Genomic DNA, 12,236 nt, shown 5'->3' with positions numbered 1-12,236 from the left:
CATTTTTCAGAGCAAAAATTAATATAAAACCCTGTCTTATTTGGGGGAAAACACTCTATTATTAAATTTAATATTATTATTTAAAGTATTATTGGATATAAAATGAGAAATTATTACTGTCAAACCACCTACTGTGCAGTCTTCCATTTTGCAGTGTTCCTCTCTTCAGCAATTTTTTTCTAAAATATTCCTCTTCACTTCTTGCAGATTATCTTGTATTTCTTAAAGTGCAAAAGACTGACCATATATATTAAGGAGGAATTGAATCCCGCACAAGGTGCAATGGAAGAAATTCCTGTTAAAGTAGCAGTAAGAATTAGACCTCTGCTTTCAAAAGAAATACTTCACAACCATCAAGTATGTGTGAGATTAGTCCCTAACACCCAGCAAATTATCATTGGAAAAGACCGTGTATTTACTTTTGATTTTGTTTTTGGCAAACATTCAACCCAAGAAGAAGTATATACTGCATGTATTAAGCCATTGGTGACATCTCTGATTGAAGGCTATAATGCTACAGTTTTTGCCTATGGACAGACAGGTTCTGGGAAGACTTACACTATTGGAGGAGGCCATGTTGGTATGTTCTGGAAAACTTATGTTTTACTGTAATATGGACATAATTTTCTTGGTAAAATTGCATAAGCATTGTTATGTCACGTGTTAAAAGAAATCCTATTAAAAAGAAAAAAATGCACCTTAAAAACTGTTATATTTTAATGTGAACATTTGTGGATACATCAATTTTTGAGACGTAATAGAGTGAAGCAAAACTACATCTTATATACAGGGGAGGCACAGGGGATAGATTAGCAAGGTGACGTGCTACTGATACAAATAATTGACAATAAAAAGGTTAATTCTTATTACTACAAGAGTAGTAAGTGCTGTCTCTTTAAGAGGTGAATATTTGTAAATAAGATAGCTACAGTTTTTGAATTCAGTCCTCCTTGACAGATTTGTGGCCATAACTTTTTGTACTGGAATTTATTTTGTTTCCATTTTTAGTAGTTTCAGTGTTATGCTATGCAATAATGCAGTGGTTAACGTAACAACATTTATGTATTCACTGCAATCACTCTGAAGTATTCTTAATTAATAATAATAATAATAATAATAATAATAATAATAATAATAATAATAATAATAATAATAATAATTATTATTATTATTATTATTATTATTATTATTATTATTATTATTATTATTATTATTATTATTATTATTATTATTATTATTATTATTATTATTATTATTATTATTATTATTATTATTTATTGTCATTGTAAGTATATACACATACAACGAAATTCACAGACACCCAGAGACCAGACACATGCACACACATACAATTCCCAAACATTCCCCACCCACTAAAAGTCCCCCACTAAAAATACAAACATCTACACCGCAGGCCAAGTAACACAATCCAACTAATTATTCACTACTGGTGATCTTTAAGCTCATTATTAATTGCAATTATAGCTCTGGGATAAAAACTATTGAGAAAATGTGTGGTCCGAGTCTTAATTGTTCTATATCTTCTGCCAGATGGTAACAGTTCAAAAAAGTTATAAGCAGGATGGGAAGAGTCTCTCAGGATGCTATGTGATTTCCTTAGACAGTGGGATGTGAAGATGTCATCCAGGGTTGGTAGCTTCAGCCCAATGATATTCTGGGCAATTTTAATGGTTCTCTGTAGAGCTTTTTGTCCGCGACAGAGCTACTCACAAACCATGCCAGAATGCCATAGGTTAGGACACTCTCAATGGTGCTACGATAGTATGACAGAAGTAAATGCTGAGATAAATTTAACTTGCCGAGCATTCTCAGGAAATACAGCCTCTTCTGTGCCTTCTTCATTAGCATGTTGGCATTTATAGTCCATGAGAGGTCCTCTGAGATGTAAGTACCCAGAAATTTAAAACTACCAACTCTCTCCACTTCCTCACCGTTTATGTACAGTGGTAAATGTACATTTCTCTTCCTCCTAAAATCAATTATGAGTTCTTTAGTTTTTTTGATGTTAAATTATTAAATAAGTGAACTAAAATTAGTCATTCAGTTTAAGTATGATATAAAATAGGAGATTCCATCTTTCCTCCATACTACAGCAATTCCTTTTGTGGTAGTGACCCACAGCAGATGCTTTCCAGGAGGCACAAGGGACTGCTGAAGAAGGGGGTGGGTGGGTGAGAATTCAGCTTCTGCAAATTCCTTCTGATAGTGTGATGTGGATTCTATCCCATGTCTTTCTTGAAGATATCGTATTAATTCTCTTTCCAAATTATAACCAAATATTTGTATTTTGGGTAGCATGATCTGTTTAACCTTGACAAAACAATGTTATGCTCATAATGTATTGCATTAAAAGTTTTCAGATTTCTTCTAACATTCTGGCATGTACAGGTAAATCCTTTGCATTTGAGTATCTCAATATGAACTGTATACTTGGAGTCATATTCCTATTTTTATTTTAGCATCAATTGCTGAGGAAGAAAGAGGTATCATTCCACGTGCAATCCAGGAAATTTTTCAGATTATTTTTGAAAACCATAATATTGACTTTACTGTGAAAGTTTCTTATGTAGAGGTCTACAAAGAAGAACTTAGAGATCTACTGGAACTGGAGACCTCTATGAAAGATCTACATATTAGAGAAGATGAAAAGGGCAATACAGGTAGAGATGTGAATTTGTACTTAAAATATATATGCTACTTGCATTAAGCTATTTTTTTAAACATGTATATTTACAGCAGTTTATAACTGTGTATTATATATGTGATCAATGTTTTAGCATACTGTAAAGTTGAAACATTGCTCTCAAAACAGTAATCATTATAAACTACTCTTTAAATTAGTATCTCTAATGTAATACTAAGTTTGAAATGGTCATAGTAACTCTCCTTTTTGGAGTAGCTTCTATAAACTTGAACGTTTTCTTCTAGTGTGAGTATTTTGTAGAGGAATAATGAACAACTGTAAAATGTTTGAAGTTGTGGTGTTACCTAAATGTAATTTCAGTATAAGTAATCAACTTTGTTGTTTCCTGTTGATTCTGGTATCAATTATCATCAGTGGTTCTAATAGTAATGGTTTTGTTGTTGCTGATATCAGTAGTTTTCCTATTCAGTGCTATAAAAAAAATTCTGAACCTAAGAAGCTTTTTTATCTCATGTCAGATCATTGATCCTTGTAGCTCAGCATTGTCTATACTAATTGGCACCCAGGGTTTCAGAGAAAATTCTTTTGCTGACCTAGCTGGAACTGCTAGACATTGAACCTGGAATGTTTGTATGTAAAGCATATGCTCTATCACTGAGCTACATAGCACTCATCAGATCGAAATATAATTATAGTGTTACATTTTGTTATTAAATGACAGTTGCTTAATTTCTGATGCTGTATTTTATTTGAGAAAAAACCTTTAAAATAATCCACCATATTTTGCTGGCAGCTTTGTTTGTTTACCATATTTTTGCCTTTTTTAAAGTAATTGTTGGTGCCAAAGATTGCCAAGTTGAAAGTGTAGATGAAGTGATGAGTTTGCTGGAAACTGGGAATGCTGCTCGGCATACAGGTACTACACAAATGAATGAACATTCCAGCCGATCTCATGCTGTTTTTACAATCAGTATTTTTCAACAACAGCAACCAGTGCAGCCTCAAAAGGACACAGGCTTTGCACAAGATTCATCTCGAGGCTCAGGCCAGCTGATTGCTTCCAAGTTCCACTTTGTGGACCTTGCTGGATCAGAAAGAGTAACAAAAACTGGGAACACAGGTGAAAGGTTCAAAGAATCCATTCAGATAAACAGTGGATTACTGGCTTTGGGAAATGTGGTAAGTGCTCTTGGAGACTCAAGGAGAAAAGGTGCACACATTCCATACAGAGATGCTAAAATTACCCGAATTCTTAAGGACTCTTTAGGTGGCAATGCCAAGACTGTCATGATAACTTGTATTAGTCCATCATCTTCTGATTTTGATGAGTCACTAAATTCTCTCAAATATGCTAATAGAGCCAAAAATATTAGAAACAAACCTATTGTTAACTACAATCCAGATTGGGATCGTATTGATGAAATGGAATGTGCAATTAAGTTACTTCGTGAAGCTTTGCAAAACCAACAAGTTAGTGGACAGATCCCCGGTAGCCAGAGATCACAGGATTTGACTCAGGAGAGGAACAGAATCCATTCTCTTGAAGAGCAACTTGCTCAACTTCAAATAGAAAGTTTCAGTTATCGAAATTGCATAGAAGAAGCCTATGCATTCCTAGCTGACTTAGGAAATGTTGCCAGCCTGTCAAAAAGTCAACATGAAAAACTGCGGGATTGGATCTGTGTGGCTCAGGAGCTCAGGCGGGAGGTCCCAGCCATTCCCCAAACAAACAGAGGAAATGGAGGTGACCGAGAGGAGCCGCATCATATAACAATTCTTCAGCTGAAGAGAGAGTTGAAAAAATATCAGGTATTTACTATAAATGTATTGCAAGTAGTAAAAGGATATAAAATTCACAGTATATAGCAAAATCACATTACAGTGGTGCCTCGCATAACCTTTTTAATTGGTTCCAAAAAAAAACTTTATGCGAAAAAAACTTTATGCGAAACACCATTTCCCATAGGAATGCATTGGAAACCGGTTAATCCGTTCCAATAGGCACGGATTGGCGTCCTTAAGCGAAAAAACCCATAGGAAACATTGTTAAACGATACAATGTTTCCTCCATTGGAATGTATTGAAGCCGACTCAATACATTTCAATGGCTTTGCGAAGTCGATTTTTGCAAATTTAAGTGTGTCATAAAAGGGTCAAAATGGTTTTAAATGCTTGGATTAGCTTCTGCACCCTCTAAAACGGATGCAAAAGTTAATTTGGCTTTGATCTGACTTTTCGTTAATTTATGCTGAATTTTTCCCCCCAACTTTTGACAGCTGTCAAAATCTGACAGCTCCATTGTTTCCTATGGGGGAGAAAAAAATTCACAAAAAAAAAAGGAAAGTCAGATCAACGCCAAATTAAGTATGCACACATTTTAGAAGGTGCACTAATGATTCCAAGCATTTAAAACCGTTTTTCAACATGTTAAGACACTTTTGTAATTGAAAAAATGAACATCGTTAAGTGAAGCAGGGGACCTAAAACCAAAAACGTTAAGCGAAGCATGGTCCCAAAATCGCTATGTGAAAATCGCCCATAGGGAAAAACGTTATACGAAGCACAATCTGACTCTGAAAAAATAAACGTTAAGCGAAAAAAACGTTAAACGAAGCAAACGTTATGCGAGGCACCACTGTATATGGTTATTTCTTAATTCTGAATTCTATCAGAGATTCTTCATAAATCTCATGCATGTCTCTTAGATTACAGTTGATGTTGCAGTTAGTCTGTTATCAGAAGATGAAATCAAGTGTTTCAGAGAAGAGATTCTAACTGGTCTAAGGCCTTCATACTTCCAAATGAAGTTCATGTTTTCTCCTAATGACCAAACAAACAGACCAAGCTAGTTTGCAAATTGCAAAACATGTAAAAAGCATCTGCAATTACCGTATTTTTCAGTGTATCAGATGCCCCCATGTATAAGACGACCTCCCCATTTTTCTAACCCAAAACTTATTTCTTTGCAACAAACTGGAGGAGGAAAGCAATTCCTGCTTTCCCACTACATTTTTGTTGCAAATCCCCTTACTTCTGAGTATAAAACGACCCTCATTTTTCCCTTTAATTATTTTAGGGAAAAGTGTCATTTTATACACAGAAAAATATGGTAGGCATTTGTCAGCACTGAATTTATTCTCCCAGTGGTGTTCTCCCTGGAATGCAGTTTAAATGTTACTTATTTGTGTAGCAAATCAAAATTAGAGTAACTAAAATATAAGCAAGTTGTTTGGGGTAATTTTTAAAAAATCTATAGCAGTATTGCATTGCAGAATTTGCAGAATTTGTTTCTTTATTTCCATTCTCTGCTGATTAGTGCTATTTTGAACAGTGTTGATATTGGACAAAACTGGCAGAGGGGTCTTGCAGGATTGTGTAAGATGATTTTGACGATTTCCATCTCTTACTGTAAGCCCTGTATGACACACTCCACAATATTTAGGAAGTCTTCTGATCCTCTCTAATGCTACTGCAGGGAGGAAAAGGGAGGAGAAACATCCATTGTGCATACTTGGGTTCCACTCATGGAACACTCTCATTCTCATACAAAATCCTGCCTTGCACTCATGTGCTGGTATCTCTTCATAGGAAAATACATGTTGTTCCCATTATTCAGCATTTGGTTCAAACTGTTAAATGCTGTGGTAAAATGTCTTTTTGTTTTGTTTTGGGTTTTTTGCCAGTACAACCTTGACTCACTGATTCAGTGTACAAAATCTCAGATTTAGCCAAGTGTACTATAATATTCATTGATATTAACTCATCACATGACATGTGCTTAGCTCTGTAGGATATTTTCTGAGTTTTGTCATTTTATCTTTTACTTAAGGTCTTCCTATTACTGCATAGCAAAAGTGCACATCTATTCTGTAGTAACGGGAAAAAAATCAGATTATCTGTTTCTTTGGTCCTGCTGCTGAGTGAGAAATGAACAATTCTCAGCAGGAGAATTATACTGGAAAAGGTGAAAAAGGCACTTTCATGCTGCTAGCTTTTGAATACCTGTTTCTGCTAGGTCACACACAGCTTGTCAGTCTTCACCTCATAAAAGTGCTAGACGTATAAAATAAAAAAAAGATTTTTTTTTTTAAAAATCATTTTTCCATTCCAGTCATTGTTTTCTGTTCTCATTGCAGCCTTGCCACTTCAAACATGCATGAAACATACACATCTTCTCTGAGACAGAGTTTTCAAGAGCAATGTATTTGTCATCTTAGCAATAACAAATATTAAAATAAGTTTTCTTCTTCAGTACTTGCTATCCTAGAGTTAACTATATCTGCTATAGATCAAAATTCTGTGTCTGAACATATTTCTCATTCTAGTTTCTGACACTTTCTGTTTGGATGCTAGAATAAGACAGAGATACAGTAGTTAATAGGTTATAAGTGTAATTGAACTTATCATTTCATATGTTTGGACATTAATTCCCTAACTACCACCCCTTTTTTTGCTACCTAGCAGGCTCTTGCTACAGATGCAGAACTATTCAGTGAGAAAGAACTTGAGATAAAGGTATTGCAAGATCAAATACAGAAGCTGATAAAGGAGAACAGAGAATATATGGAATCACTGAAAGAGGCACAGGATACAAACAGACTACAGGTGATGCTTGTTTTTTGCAAGTTACGTGGTAAATCTAAAGGAAATAATGTTAAAGCTGTTAATCTTTTAGCTGAAATACAAGAATTTGAAAGTCTAATAATGCAATACAATACAGCTTTCTTTGGCCATAAGTCCCACTGGGTACACTCAGATGAGATTTATATGTATGTAGGTTAGTAAACTCAGTATTAATTAAGTTGTGCCAGACGTTCAAGAGAAAGAATGTGATTAATCATGCATATTTAAATATCATATACTGCACTTGAGGAGATCTCATCAATGAAGTTTAGTATTATAATATCTTAACAAGAATCAGTTCTTAGCACAAATTAATTCAAAAGTTTTGAGCAACTTTTCTCAATGTTCGTAAAGGTACGGACAAGCAGCTAAAGTGTTTTAGCTTTAAAGATGTATTGCAGAAATTCCAAAAATCAAATAAATCAAATGGAATTGCATATAAGAAAAACTAGCATATGTGAGTACTAGTAGTATCAGACACTTCAAAAATACAGAGAAAATCCATAATAAAAAGTGTACTTTTAAGACCACTTTACTGGTAGTAATAGATACTGTATTCAGCTTTGTAAGTTTACCAGATGTTTAATAGATCCTTTTTTTATTTCAAGAATGAGAAAATGGTGGAGCAACAGCTTATAATTGACCAGCTAAATGACAGTCTAGAGAAGATGGAAAAAGCTTCTATCTCCAGTGGTGCTTGTGGAGATGGACCAGCTACTGTAATATCTATGAAGAGGCCTTACAGTGTTCCACTAACTAAACGCTTGATACAGTCCATTAATACTCCTGTGGATTTGGATTCTCGAAAGGTAGCTATAAAAATGTATCTTCCTTTATTAATTTATGTTACCTTGTTGTACTTTTAGAATAAGTATAGAAACAGTGTATTTCAAGTATCTAGTGTGAAGGGGTGGTGATAAGTAGTGAGGTAAGACTGGTCATCTTGGCCTCTTTGATTTTCTGCAAATAATCACTTATAGATTGTTGCCTGTAAATGACTTTTTCATAGATAATTTCTTACTTCAAGGATTTGGGTGTACTATTCCTCTGCAGCGGAGGGCTCTTGCAATAAAGAAGCCATTCTTAGAGGCCTTAAATCTATATTTCACACTGAAAGGCACAGGTTTTTTTTTCCTTTTTACCTTACCATGAGCAGCCTGGTTGATTATTGCTAGTTACCAAATCATAAACTCACTTTTCTTAGCCTGCTTTACTATATGAATATACTTATCACTAATGATTACATATTTAATACTATCATATTTTCCTCCAAAATAATTGAGGCATTCAGTTGCTTAAATGATATTGCTCTGGCTATATTTAGTAGAAGCATATGTATTTTGAGCTTCATCTTTAGTGAAGGAAAGCACCTAGCATGGATAACTTCTCCAAGTGATCTCAGGAGGCCAGAAATGATTGACAGATACTCTGTCTTCTCCTTTGTCTTTTCTGGATTAGCTAAATGTAGAAGGGAAAAAAATCTGGAAAGGTTACCTGGACCTGGCGTAGCATCAGTACGTAGGAGCTAGATCAACAGTTTGCCTCTCCATGGCTTGTTGTTAAGAGATTTTACCTGTTTGTGGCACTGTGGAGCATAGCACAAACAATGTCCTACCATATAACCTTGTTGGAACAGTCCTGAAGTCCACACCAAGCCCAGACATTTGGTGTTTGTGTCTTTTAGCATCCAAGCTGCTGTGGGAACCAACCCATCTTGGACTGTTGCCAGAATCAGTTGTGCAGATGTCTCAAAATGGGAGCTGCTAATGCAACTCTGATTAAAATGCGGAGATGCAGTGCTCCTTTCGGATGCAGAGTTCTGTCTTAATTCTCCGCCCATGATATTGTTGAGGGGATTTGCTTCGTATGATGTACTAAAATGTTTGATGCACTGAATTGTTTGGTTAATTAGTATTTAGAGTGGCTAGAGTGTTATACGAGGACTTAGGAGCTGAAGGCTTAATTTGTCACTTAGCCATGACATTTTACTGGGTGATTAGTGATTACATTCACTTAGCATAAGATACCTTACAGGATTGTTGTGGACTAAAATGAGGCAGCATAGAGAACCCTGTAACCTGCCCTGCGCTCCTTGAAGTACAGATGGAATATAAATGTGATAAAAATTTCCTCAGACAACACTTTCTGTTCCATATCTTCAAAGGTACACACAAGCCCTCCCACATACTCCTTAAACAGAGTAATGGCTGGATTTCAGACCCGGAGCCAGATAATACTGGATCACATAGAAGAACAAGATGAAGTTCTTCATTGCTGCTTTTCTGATCACAGCGATGAAGATGAAAAAAATCTCAAGAGCACAAAGAGACAGCCATTTAGGTACCTTTTAGTTGCATTTATGTATGTATAGCAGCAAACACTGATCAGCCACAAACTCAATGAGTGTAAATCATGTGTCAGACTGGGCAATAATAACATATTTAACGTACAAACAGTGATAATTAATATCTGGGTTAGCTCTACATTGTAACAAATATGTTCTTGCACAGAGAGAAGTGACTTTTTAAGATCTCTCAGTTGAGTTGTTATGAGGAACACAAGCAGGAGAATTTTTGCTCTGTGCCTGTTGGTCAAACCAAACAGCAAGTTAATGTTTTTGTTAACCACAGCGTTATTCAGCAGGATCTGTTTTGTAATTTGCATTAAGTGACCTTGTATAATTTCCCCATTGTCTAATTAAGATACTTGTCTCAAATTCACTACTTTACTTAAACATAACTAAAATGTGAGTTTAAATGTTCTTTAGACGTTCCTTAAACCGTACATGGACACAAAAACAGGCTCCTCAGAGTTCTACACAAGAAGACATGCAGCACCATTCAAAAGACAGAAATATGTCACAGATAGAAACTGTTACAGGTAAGGAAGGTAAATTCATTATATGATACAAAACTATGACTAAGTCTTATCTCCTGATAATATAATATAATAATACCTTGTCAAAAAAGTAACATGAGGCTTGTGGAAACATGAACTGGGATCTAAATAATGGTGATGCATATTTGTACTAGACTGCAAACTCGTTTTAATATTTGTAGAACTCGTATCTGTTTCACAATATTTTATTTATTATATTGCTGTTCTGCTTTCCATTACTTCCACTTAAATTTGAGATGAATGGCAAAGACATCAGTCCACAATAATTTAGCAGCATCATATGGATCAGCACAACAAGCCAATATAAAATCAGATACAAAAAAATATAGGCTATGTGTCATATTAGTAGTTTATTCTTCTATTTTTTAGCACAACAGACAAGATTTTCTGGTGCAAGACAACAATTTCCTCTATCCAGCTGTCTCCAATCTGATGCTCTCTAAATTATGTTCTACTGCAACCCCTCTAATCCCACAGCCATGTTCATGTCCCGGTGCAACTAGACTGCATGGATGTGTTTCCCTTAATATCAGATGAAGATTGTGCATAACACTTTGTCAATATGGAAACTTGTAATGGATGCTAGAGAATGTGAACTCAGGCAACTGATGAAGCACTCTGATTTCACTTAAGTTTCATGCCTATTTTGTGCACTACTTGGATAATATTCAACATCCCTAAGCTAAGCATATCTGCCTTGGCTGGCTAATGTAGTGCAAACAATGTGCTTAATACTGGCCACATTGTCAAATCTCACTTGGAGACTTCACATGTTAGTCAATATATGTTCATGTTAACATTAAATATTTTTTCTCTTTTCCTTTGGGAACATGATTCATGTTTTTAAACAACTCCACTTTCTTTCAAGGGTCTGATATTGAATGCATCCAGAAAAGTCAGATATTAAACTTGCAGAAGTTAAAGAATTCAGAGCTAAAACTTATTGCTGCTAAGCAAAAAATGAATGAACTCACTCTTAATATCAGAATGAAGGAAGAACTTATTAAAGAATTGGTGAAAACAGGTAATTGTTTTGTGGATTGCCTTTTATAAAAAGATATATGTAAGAATGTGATCAAAATCACTCTGAAATCAACAGTAGCATTTAGTCTACTACATAGCTAATGTAGAATTTGGGGAGAGAGACTAAAAGCAAGGATGTGGGTGTGTAGTGGGTGGAGCACCAATATAAGACTTGGAAATGGATCCAAACCTCCAGTTAGCTGTGACATTGTACTGAGTGACTTTGTGCCAATAATGTTTCTTAGTGGCACCTACCTCACAGGGTGAGTGTGAGAATAAAGTTGCCAGGATGAGGTGAGGAAGGGAATTGAGGAGCATCTTAGACCAAAGGGTGTTTATGAAATGAAAGAGGTTTTTAAAAGCTTGCTTTAAAATTATCAATAAAATTGTTAACAATAAATTAGTAACAATAATAATAGGTAGTTAAAAAAATTAATAAAGAAACTGCTATAGTGTTAACCGTCGCAAGTAATATTTATGCTTTTTTAAAAACTGGGTGTGTTTTTTAAGGTAATGATGCCCAATCTGTAAGCAAGCAATATTCTGTGAAAATAACACAGCTGGAACATGAAGCAGAGCAAGCTAAAATGGATTTAGCTGAAACACAAAAGCAGTTACAGGAGCTAGAGAACAAAGAGCAAAGAGACATTGCTGAAAAAGCCAGGTTACAAAGAGAATTTAGGAAGAAGATGGATGCAGCAAAGCTAAAAGTGCAGGTACAACTGGAAAACTTAACTACATCCTGTTCTTTCTTTCTCTGCTCATATCAGAATCACCGCAGTATGGTTTATTGGTTTGTTTGTTTACTACTGATTTAGTGTTGGACATTAAGTAATTTACAAAGATAAAATAAACAAGAATCCCAACCACACAACAAACCAATAAAATAAATTCCTACTTCAGCTAAACCCCCAAATGATGGTGTACTCCAGGAAGCACACATAGACAAGAACTTAAGAGAGGATGTCTTCAAATGCTTCCAGAAACAGAAAAAAGTCTTTAACATCCTCTTGAAATGTATCATATC

The 12,236-nt window shown here is 35.1% G+C and overlaps 1 protein-coding gene across 6 annotated transcripts in view; it reads left to right on the top strand.

Annotated features, from left to right (window-relative positions):
• Positions 1 to 12,236, top strand: part of KIF27 (kinesin family member 27) — a 34,206-nt gene that overhangs the window by 1,363 nt on the left and 20,607 nt on the right. For 2 of the 6 annotated variants that reach the window (XM_078386128.1, XM_072992274.2), the window contains exons 2-10: positions 208 to 580; positions 2,481 to 2,681; positions 3,495 to 4,474; positions 7,127 to 7,270; positions 7,897 to 8,097; positions 9,453 to 9,628; positions 10,056 to 10,168; positions 11,055 to 11,210; positions 11,720 to 11,925. In XM_078386128.1, coding sequence (XP_078242254.1) covers positions 283 to 580; positions 2,481 to 2,681; positions 3,495 to 4,474; positions 7,127 to 7,270; positions 7,897 to 8,097; positions 9,453 to 9,628; positions 10,056 to 10,168; positions 11,055 to 11,210; positions 11,720 to 11,925 — 2,475 coding nt within the window. In that variant the 5' untranslated portion in view covers positions 208 to 282. Of the gene's footprint in view, positions 1 to 207; positions 581 to 2,480; positions 2,682 to 3,494; positions 4,475 to 7,126; positions 7,271 to 7,896; positions 8,098 to 9,452; positions 9,629 to 10,055; positions 10,178 to 11,054; positions 11,211 to 11,719; positions 11,926 to 12,236 lie in introns of all 6 variants that reach the window. The other 4 variants (XM_072992276.2, XM_072992272.2, XM_078386127.1 and 1 more) reach the window with 3 other exon arrangements.

Source organism: Pogona vitticeps, chromosome 2, assembly GCF_051106095.1.
Source record: "Pogona vitticeps strain Pit_001003342236 chromosome 2, PviZW2.1, whole genome shotgun sequence".
NCBI lineage: Eukaryota > Metazoa > Chordata > Lepidosauria > Squamata > Agamidae > Pogona > Pogona vitticeps.
Note: the sequence above shows the minus strand (reverse complement) of the source record. Positions and strands in the feature narration are given on the sequence as shown.